Source organism: Scleropages formosus, chromosome 2 (assembly GCF_900964775.1).
Source record: "Scleropages formosus chromosome 2, fSclFor1.1, whole genome shotgun sequence".
Taxonomy (NCBI): Eukaryota; Metazoa; Chordata; class Actinopteri; order Osteoglossiformes; family Osteoglossidae; genus Scleropages; species Scleropages formosus.
The window spans coordinates 31,120,168-31,130,701 of record NC_041807.1 but is presented as its reverse complement, the minus strand read 5'-3'; the positions used below and the strand labels follow the sequence as shown (position 1 = coordinate 31,130,701).

Sequence of the window (10,534 nt, the reverse complement as noted above, 5' to 3'; positions counted from 1 at the left end):
GCTGTGATGTATATATTTTTAATACTGTATGGAACAATTTCCTTGATGAGGAAAATGCAAGAATTTCAATGCTTTCCATTTCATTTAAATTAGCTATCGCTCTGTTAAGTGCATGTTGTGAGTAATGCCCTTGTTGCGCATGTTTGTGGACCAGGAAAATCATAATTCTGTCCCAACCGTCTTAAGGCAGCATGCAAGCACAACCTGAGGGCCCCCCCAACAATGGGGTTCTCCATGACATACCAACTGTGTGCCAGACCAGCTATTCCATGAGGCCTTGGTGGTACAGTGCGCCTTTTGGTTTCTGTACAACCACAGTGTGTCGATACTCCTGCGGCTGTCTGGCAGTTACCCTGGTGCTGGTGATTCTCGGCCTCATCTTCTCCTTCTTAGGTGGGAATATGATTTCTTGAGATCTCACTTATGCTACCAATTTTTGATTGTTTTCACTGAAAACTACTATTTATGGAACCCAGTACTTATAAACCTGTTTAGATGTTTATCTCCAATTAGCACATAGTTGAACCACATAGTTAATGAGCAAATACACTCATCACTACATTAAATACAAAATTTTGTTAAGATGTGTTATTATATCATCATTATGTGTAGCTGGAGAAAGTACTGAGAAAGATACTGGACTAGACTTGAACGCATGCCTCCGTTTCTCCCCAGTCCAGCAGAGCGGTGCTCTGCGTGCACTTTCTCAGGGGATGAGGGACAGACAGGAGACCACTCTAGAGATTTCTCGGCTGCTCCAGGAGCTGCAGGAGCTGCGCAGAAACCTGACGGCGAGCAGGGGATGGCAGGCACGCTGAGGGACATCATGGAGCTCCAAGAGCGATGCCTGTCACAAAGTCACCGACAGAATCACGAGTGCCAAAATCAAAGCTCCTGCAAATGCTTATTTTGAATTAATTGATGGCCAATTCACCTTACACATTACATTTCAGAACAGCTGGATCTGTACACAAATGCAATTGCTGCAAGGTATTGCAGCAAAGATTATCCATGTGATACAACTGTGTGATGCAACATTTGAGGTAATATGACACAGATGCTATGAGTTTCACTATCATTCAACTCACTGTCATAGTAGGACCATATTGAAGTTGGATATAACATTTGCAGTTTTTCTTCTGCATAAATAAAAATGCACAATTAAAAGAATGGAGTTTTATCTCATTGCCCAATCTTCTAGTGATGAATTTTCAATTTTTTTTTTTTTTTTGGGGTGTGCTGACAAATCACAAACTGGATTTTTTGTACATGCATAAGGTTGGAAATAACTGAAATTTTAAAGCTGGAAAATAAATAAAGCAATAGAAAATAAAATAGCCAATTTATAATGAATATTTATTGAATATCACTGGTCTTTCAAACTAAAATTCTCAGGTGGTTATCATAATAGGTAAAACGATTTTTGTACTGAAAAAGCAGACACTTCCTGGTTATCTTCAAACCTCATTAAAAACTTGGTCTGTTTCTGAAGGCATTCTTTCCTGACACCATTCTCCAGTCCAACCCTGGTAGCATTCGCATCGAAAGGCTGAGCGGAGCTGAGAGTTCTCATAAGTAGAATTACAGCTGAGTGGCCACTGGGATGTGGAGGACAGGCAGGATTTGGACTGGTGCATGTAGTGTCCAGAATGGGGGTCCCGCCGGGCACAGCGACCGTTCCCGCCACAGAGCCCCACACTACATTGCTGAACTCTGCTTTTCAGGCTCTTCACGTAGATCCCTAAGATCTGGGCCACGTAGTCCCGCAGCATTTCACACTGGTGCTGGTCAGAGGGCAGAAGAGCAGCACAACACAATGTAAATACAGAGGCCACCTCATACAGCATTGTTCAGGAGTTACGTCACCAAATATCAACAGATACCGAGGCCTTCTTAAACACAAGTTGGACCACTGGAACCTTGAAAGACAGACAATTTCAGACACGGACTCAAACAAGAGAAAGCAGGGTCTGACCTTGGACTTGGCAAAGCGTAGCTCCCCCCAGAGGACCACTCCAGCTGCCCCGAGAGCGGCGGCTTCCCCCAGGGTGTGCTCCAGGTCTGTCTGCAGCCGGGAGCGGAGAGTCACAACACAACACTGACAGCGTTCTAATGCACTCACAAGTCACAAGGCATGCATGGCCTGCACTGATGCGTACTCCTTACTGGAACACTGTGGCATGCCAATTTCAAACACACTTTTGCTGGACCTCAGAGACCATGAACAACAGCAAAAAGACAGTATGCCTGAATATCACAGTCCATTACAAGTAGAGAATTTCAGAGGCAAAAAAATTGCAGAAAGTAAATCCAGACACACAAAGTTTAATCACAGTGCTCTACAGGGTTCGACTTCTATTTCTGGCTTAAGTAAAATCTATATCCATGATGTACTATGTTTAAAATAAGACTCACGGGGGAAAGGACAAGAGACTGCAGGCTCTAGAGGAGCTTTAGGTCCAGATCTGCAACTTGAAATCCCGGCAATGTGATCCATCATGGTAAAGGACCCCAGTAAAATCAGAAAACTTCTACTGTTCTTAACTTCACTCACATGGTTTGGGTGGGTTCACCGCAACCTGGATCTAAAACCTTTCATACAGTTTATTCAAGCCTGCCTTTGTCCTAATCTCTGCAAACCAGTTTTTCATTGCAAAATGTGGACAAGGTTGTCAAGCACTCATCTGAAATTTCACAACTTCACTATTTTAAACATCTTATTATTACTTATTAATGACTAACAATTTATGAAATGTTATCTGGTGTGAGGGGGATACGGTGGCTAAGCGGGTTTGGCCGGGTGCTGCTCTCCGGTGGGTCTGGGGTTCGGGTCTCCCTTGGGGTGCCTTGCGATGGACTGGCATCCCGTCCTGGGTTTGTCCCCTCCTCCTCCAGCCTTGCGCCCCATGTTGCCAGGTTAGGCTCCGGCTTACCACAACCCCGTTCAGGACAAGCGGTTTCGGACAACGTGTGTGCGTCTGTATCTGGTGTGAGTATTACTTTCAAATAAATTTCCAGATTTAGAAAAATTATGAAAACTGAAAAAGGTGTGCTGTCTCATATGTTCTACACACACCTACCTGGGGAATGGAGTTTTAGCATCAGTGTGTAGGTACCATACCTTAGTGAGGAAGCGGAGGGTGTGGACAAATGCCACCCTGGCATAGGGCAACACAGGCATGACTTTGGAAGAGGAACTGTACTTTGATGCCACTCTCAAGGCTTCCAAGACTCTGTAGCGAACCATGAGGGCTGCGTTTTGTAAGCCAGCCAAAGGCAGAGGAAGGTAGATGCTGGGGAACAGGGTCAAAGAGCTGCGCCAAAGCCAGTCAAGACGGTCATTCCTCTCCGATGTCTTAGGATGGCAGTGCCCAGTATAGTTGTGGCTGAGCTGCCTCTTATTGTAGTTGAAGCAGCCTGGCAAGCCATAGAAGCCCCAGAGTCCCGCAGGTCTCACATCAGCCCCCAGCTTGAGGGTCTGTGACATGAAATTCCTGGCACCCGTCTCAAACTCTTTACGAGCACGCAAGAGCACCTCCCTCCTTGACAGCTCTGGATGTTCTTTCTTTACAAGTCCTTCAGACATCAGCCGGTACTTCTTCAGTACACCAAAGTTACGCACCCAGAGGGGACGCCATTTCTCCCAGTCAATCACAGCCAGTCCATGGAAGGCTGGACTAAGTAGGTTCTTGATCTGAGCCCGGGCTTTGCCAAGGTGTACTTCCAGATTACCCCGCTGTGGGACCCCACCGTTGACCCTCTTTCCCTCTTTTGAGATGTAAGGGTACAACCCCAACCTATTGTAATAAAAAATGGTCATATTCTGACCCATGAACTTCTCATGGTAGTTTTCGATAATGTCAAAGGCCTCTAGGTTTAGGTGGATCCCATACTCCTCTTCACATCGAGCAGTGGGCATGTTCCACACCACAGTGAACGGCCTGGCCTCCAGCAGGGGCACAGCAGCAGCTACAGGATGCTTCAGGTGACTCTTGAGAAAAGTTTGCTTTGGTGAGGTGCTGGTCCACAGCAGACTGAGAATATGAAGTAGGATGAGATGGAAATTCATGACCAAAACAACTGTGCCTTAACACAGAGGCTGATAGACACACTGTACTGTCCTCCCTAAAAACAAATGCACACATACACACAGCTGTTAAGATGCAGGTCAGTTTAACACAGGCATCTATACCTTTAACCTTAACCTCATTATAAAAGTGGAGAATATGTCTGAATTATATTATGGAATTATATGGTACGATTATATCAATTATATGTCTGAAACTAGCTTAGTTACATGTACAGTAGTAGTATACAGTTGGATAGTTTTTTCTATTATACTGCAATGTAAATGTATAATGTTATAAAAATAAAACCTAAATCTTTAAGATCCAGTCATCCATGAACAATTGGTTATTGTCCAATGCAGGGCTGCAGTGGTCCGGACCCTATCCTGAAAGCATTGGACGTACATTGGTACGCACTGGACAAAGCACCAGTCCATCACAGTGCACATACATCCATTCATATGCTCAGACATTACACACTATGTGCAGTTTGGTCACCAATTCAACTAAAACACATCTTCAGACTTTTGAAACACTTTAGAGTTTTGGATAAACTGGAGCACCCAGCGAAAACTCATGTGAACACAGGGAGAACATGTAAATCTACACAGACTGAACCAGACTCAAAGCAACATCTGAACACAATTTACCGACCCACTGTACCACAGTAACATCTTTAACTCGTTTAAATTTTAACCAGGCATTTTTAAAGAAATTCCAAATTCCTGCTAGTTAATGGTACGTGTTGATATACACAGACCGAGGGGCATTTTATTTAGCAGTTTTATCAAAATTTAGAATTATCTAATGTTAAATAACACTCATTATTTTCCTATTTAGAAAAATCCAAATTTGTCTAAGTTTTTGATATTTCTGAAGAGTACCCCTACAAAAAAAAGAAAAGACAAAACACAAGTTAGACTGAATGTACATTTAATTTACAACAGACCTTAAAAATGACATTTGATGGAGCCGATTCTGATAGTAATACTATGAAAAACAGCAATGGCCTGTAAAGTGCAAGCCCATCAATTCTTTTAAGGCTCCAAGCAGCACATGAGCTTCCAGCATTCCTGAATACGCCCACAGTGTTGGTGAGGTTCCCAGAATGTCAGTGGGAGTTGTGTGCTCAGTGTTCTCCCTGACTGCTGTATCCCACGTGCACTGAGAGGCAGCACTACAGCAGCCATGGGCCTGTGACTGAAGTCCATTTAAACCAATGAAAATCAGAATCAGAGGTCTTTGTGCATCCAGAAGATTGGCAGGCCCTTGGCATCTTTGTATGGCGTCTCCAGTAAGGTCTGACCTGTAGCCTGACCTGAGGGTGGTTTTGGTGTCACTCGAGAAGTGCTAAGTAGAGGAGGCGGAGGAGGAGCAAGAGGAGTGTTACATGTTTGAGAAGAAAGAGGAAGTGGTAGACAAAAAGCAGCAGGAGGAACCACTTGTGGAGCCACTGTTGCCGAGGTGGACAGCATCCCATCCTGTGATGCTGGTCTGAGAGAGCTGCTAGGGATAGCTGGATTCCCTGTTTCCCGCATCCTGGAAAACTTCTCCAGGATTTCCATGGGCATGAAAGAGGTCATGGCACCAGCATTTTGGACTGGACTGGAAAGCACATACCCGAGATGAGAGTAGAAATGTTGCTTATCATGTGTGGTCAAGCAGAGCCTTCGGAAGCCCCTGGCTTTAGCATAGCACTCAGTGGCTTCCATGAGGGCACGACCGTAACCCTTCCCTCGCTGCTCCCGGGACACAACAACAGACTCTACAAAGAGGCTTCTACTCTGGCCAACAACCCGGGAGAGCCGTGCATGGCCCAGGAGCTGCTCTTCATCAGCTGCTCCCTGCAGCAGCACCAGGCAGACAGGGAAGTTATGGCAGGACTTCTGCAAGGCATGGACACGGGCACCAAGGCTGCGGGGCCACTCGGTGTTCACCAGCTCTGCGCAGGCTTCCAGTAGGTCCAGTCTGTGGTGCAAGGGGACAGCCCGCACCTCGCCATCGCTCCTGTGGCCAAGACGCACAGCCAGATACAAAACATGCTCTGTTCCCCAAATGGAGTTGCACCTGTTGACAGCTTGGCCCATGCCCTGTCCCAACTGACATCCCTTTCTTTTCCCCATTAAAACACATCCTTGGCAGACCATGTTACCTCTATCTGGCACCCCCCCCCCATTCATTAGCTGCGCATCCTTGTGAGTGTAGCAGTGATCTAGTATTCAGTCATTTTGTAAACCATCAGTACAGCTGGATATTTAGTTCCATAAATCCAGAATGGGAAAATCAGCCAAATCTAAAAGTTTACAAGAGCTCCATCAGGTCAGGATTAAGGTGATCGTTACTATCACAATGGTGGCTTTGTTCAATGACCCTGTTACCGTGACCCGTTTTTTCCCCTTTCTCCTTTTGTATCTTTGATGAAAGCAGATGTGGTCAAGTCACAAAGAATGGAAAGAATGACACTAACAAACCCTTCCTCAGAAATTCACATTAGAAGAAAAACTGGTACAAGAGTGATACATGTACAAAATAAAACTTTTTTCTTTTTCAAACAGCTAAATAAACAGACACACATTAACAGTGGAACATCTATCAATATTTTTTGTCAGTCAGGGTGGCTGAAGCAGAGTCTTATGAAAGTTCTTAGAAAACGGATACAAGAAACTCTAGAGACAGCAGTAAGCTGTTCATACACTATGGCTGTGCTTTTAGCAAGATGCAACCATTCATTAATCAACATGATTTTACACTCTAGCTCCTTGCAATAGTTGTACTAGTGAATTGGTTTTCAAACAAGCATTTTAAACCGAACCTCAGATAACAGTTTAAATGCTTAACATTATATTTAACACACACACTTTCTGAACCGCTTGTCCCATACGGGGTCGCGGGGAACCGGAGCCGAACCCGGCAACTCAGGGCGCAAGGCCGGAGGGGGAGGGGACACACCCAGGACAGGATGCCAGTCCATCGCAAGGCACCCCAAGCGGGACTCGAACCCCAGACCCACTGGAGAGCAGGACCCAGCCCAACCCACTACGCCACTGCGCCCCCCCCATATTTAACACTGCTTCACAAATTTAAAAAAATATATCTTCAAGTTATCAATAAATTCAGAAAGTATCATGTTAAGGTTTTGACAGATGGATTTTTACAGTGTAACCAGAGTAAACAGTTAGTACAGGCATATAACTACTCGTATAAACAAAAATACTACACAAAACTAAAGTTTGACTATTGTAAGTGTAATGCAGATGTAGCAGCAGCAATTAATAGTTACAAAGATTTCAAAACTTTCAAAACTCACAACATTTAAATATTAAACAAGTTTTAAGTATGAAGAGCTTACCCAGAACTTTGCAGATGGGCTATGAATTGCTCAGGGAGTGGTGAACGACAAGAGGAAGGGCAAGAAACAAGGAACTATACACAGAGATAACACTTCACTTCAACTGAACCACCACAAACACCAACTCACACTTACTTCTAACTGCACAAAAAATATATATATATATATATATTTTTTATATAACTACCACTCAAGAAAAATTCTGATAAAAAAACTTCAGAACTACAGAAATACAGTACTATCACAACACTGTACCTGTCTGTCCATCTGCATGTCTCCATCATCAATGAAGGTTCACTTCTCGGCATCACAAATTTCACAACGGGATGAAATACTAATAGATGTGTCAAAATGTGGGGAGCTTTGCATGACCGCGAGAGAAAAACTGAAGAAATATCGAAGCAAAGTTGACAAAGATGGGTTTCCTCTCAGTTCAAAAAACATGCTTACTAATCTTGCTCAAGCATGAGAAAAATAACTTCTTATTTGAGTTAGTCTGAGTTAGAAATACCTGAGGAAAGATTGAGAATATTACTTTGCTAATTCTACACAGCAGAAAACATATGGTGAATGGTTAATGTAAAATGAATAATTACTATTAACAAACTTGATCCATAAGACTTTAGAGGATGGGGTATTTCTGAGGAATACAGAAAAATGTAGAAAACTAGTTTTATCTCCTAACTGAGTTCTAAACACACACACATTTTCAGAACCGCTTGTCCCAGACGGGGTCGCGGGGAACCGGAGCCTACCCGGTAACACAGGGCGTAAGGCCAGAAGGGGAGGGGGACACACCCAGGACGGTACGCCAGTCTGCCGCAAGGCACCCCAAGCGGGAGTCGAACCCCAGACCCACCAGAGAGCAGGACCAGGTCCAACCCACTGCGCCACCGCACCCCCTAGTTCTAAACACATGCTATGAAAATCAGGAAATAGGTTATATAGAGCATATCACTGCAGTGCAGCAGGTAATGCTGGTGCCACACAGCTCCTGGGCTGTGAATTCAGATGTAGATTTTCAATGTGGTTCAGTCCGTGTGTAGTTTACATATTCACAATTCTCCACGGTCGTGGGGGTTTCCTCCACAGTACAAATATATGTGTTCCAAGTGAACTGGCAACGCTAAACTGCCCTTAGTGTGTGTTTGATTGGACTGTTGAAAGTCTTGTATCCTGGGTGTATCCTGAACTATCCTGGGACAATGATCCTGCCCTCAATAGTTGGTGACAATGAATGAAAGTTACACAGAAAATGGAAAGTACACTAACTTGGAAGACATCAAGTAGACCTAGTCATCTTGTTATGAAACTCAACAGCAGTTTAAACTCAAGTCCAGTTTAGAGGTCTAAATGCTACCACCTAAACATAATATCCAGCTGCACTGATGGGTTAACTTTTTAAATATCAAAGCAAAATCAGAACTATCTGCACCAAACCACCTCAAAGGGCTCAATGACTCTGAAACTAAGGGTCACACTCAGGTATGATCAAAATGCTGCACAGCTCAGTATTAATTATTATGTTCAATTACCCAATCTTTGTCATCTACAATTTTATTGTAAGTGCCTTTAAGTATGCATAAAATTGGCACATGCAAATAGCTGCATACCATAATGATTACGTTCCAGAAAGTGGGCAGAGAACAGATTAGAAAAAATGTAAATGCAAAGATAGTCGTAGATATTTGAATGAAAGACTGAGTGGGTATTCTTCAACACGACGTCACAAATATTCAAACACTAAGTTTCGCATTAAAATTTTTAAAATAAGTGAAAAGTCTACAAAGACATGTAAATTCTACTCCACTTGACTTGCTTCTCTTAAATCAGAACTGGACAAAGAAAGATTGTGTGTCAGATCCATAACAGAACAGGCGGCAGCGGCTTTAGCCAGTACACTGCAGCTTAGCTATCTCAAACCAACTTAGCTGACAGGTGATTTTATAACCTTATTATAAAAAAATTCATTCAAAATTGGTAATGCGTGTTTGTGTGGCAAGTCCTGTGGTGTTCATGGAAAAAACGTGGAAGTGAAAATCAAATGCTTAATTCTGAATTCATGATTTTAAAACGTCCACTTGACCTAAAATTCGAGTGGCTACGTTTTAGCAACAACAGAAAGACACTGACTGTGGGACCGCGAAAGCATAAAATGTGTGTTTAAAACGGACAGGGGACGACGCCATAAAATTACTCGACTCTTTTAGCCTTTTCGCACTGTTCAAAAAGGCCAACTTTAACGAATACAACGATATACCCACATGCTTATGTGCTCCGGCTCTTTCAGCTCCGTTAAAGGAGCGAGGAGCTGTTTTCCCGCCAGAGAAGGTTCCAGAACACAGAGAGTGCCTCCAGCGACGCGGAGGACTACTCGAAAGACTGGCCGCGAAGGAGCATTTCGCGCTCACGTTCAGAAATTTTTTAATTTTTTTTTTTTTTAATGCAAGACTTAATTTTGTTACTTTAAAAAGTCAAGAGCGATATTTTAGTGTAATTAGCAAGTGGCACAGTGGTTCGAGCTGTCACCTTTAGATAGGGGGGTTGTAGCTTCAAAATCCCACTCTTCCCTGTAGCCCCCTGCCTGGCTTGAACAAGATTTTCACCCTAAATTGTTCCACTGAAAATGGTAAAGCTGTATATATTGCTAAATAACTGTCGGTAGCTTAACATTTCAAGTGGCTTTGGAGAAAAGTGTTTGCTGAATGAATACATTTAAACACAATTGCACGTTTTAGCGCGGAAAATGCACAACAGAACCGGTTTTCCCTTCAGTTCCGTATTGAATCGATGAAGCGTTCGGCTTTCTCCTTCAGACCTGTTAAAATAACTGCCCTTTTTTTCTTTAAAACCCTTTCAAATTAATTTTAAGACCTATTCTTGGACCGTGGTGTACAAGTACCCCGTGTTACAGGGAAAATCAAAATGGGGCCTTTCGCCTCTGAGCAAAACATTCATCAACCAGCTTTAGCTCTGCATTTTGTGCTTGTAAAGGACAAAGAGCTAAACAGGTTGTGTGAGATAATGAGTGAAAGGTCTACTTTGAACATCCAACACGGTGTGGAGACCATAGGTAACTCCACCAGCAAGCTCCTCTAGATGGTAGTATTTACAAAGA

General features: G+C 43.4%; 1 protein-coding gene across 4 annotated transcripts; it reads right to left on the bottom strand.

Moving 5' to 3' along the window:
• Positions 1–1,373: 1,373 nt before the first annotated feature.
• hyal3 (hyaluronidase 3) lies at positions 1,374–9,742 on the bottom strand. 4 transcript variants are annotated; one of them, XM_018737617.2, is made up of 5 exons: positions 7,672–7,875; positions 7,417–7,490; positions 3,122–4,125; positions 1,976–2,065; positions 1,374–1,784 (listed from the first exon to the last, which is right to left on the bottom strand). In XM_018737617.2, the coding sequence occupies exons 3-5, from the start codon at positions 4,067–4,069 to the stop codon at positions 1,458–1,460; spliced, it is 1,365 nt and encodes a 454-aa protein (XP_018593133.1). In that variant the 5' UTR covers positions 4,070–4,125; positions 7,417–7,490; positions 7,672–7,875; the 3' UTR covers positions 1,374–1,457. The 4 variants fall into 4 exon arrangements, with proteins under 4 accessions (XP_018593133.1, XP_018593132.1, XP_018593135.1 ...); XM_018737616.2 differs by lacking the exons at positions 7,417–7,490; positions 7,672–7,875 and adding an exon at positions 9,681–9,742; XM_018737619.2 differs by lacking the exon at positions 7,417–7,490.
• Between the last annotated feature and the right edge of the window lie 792 nt (positions 9,743–10,534).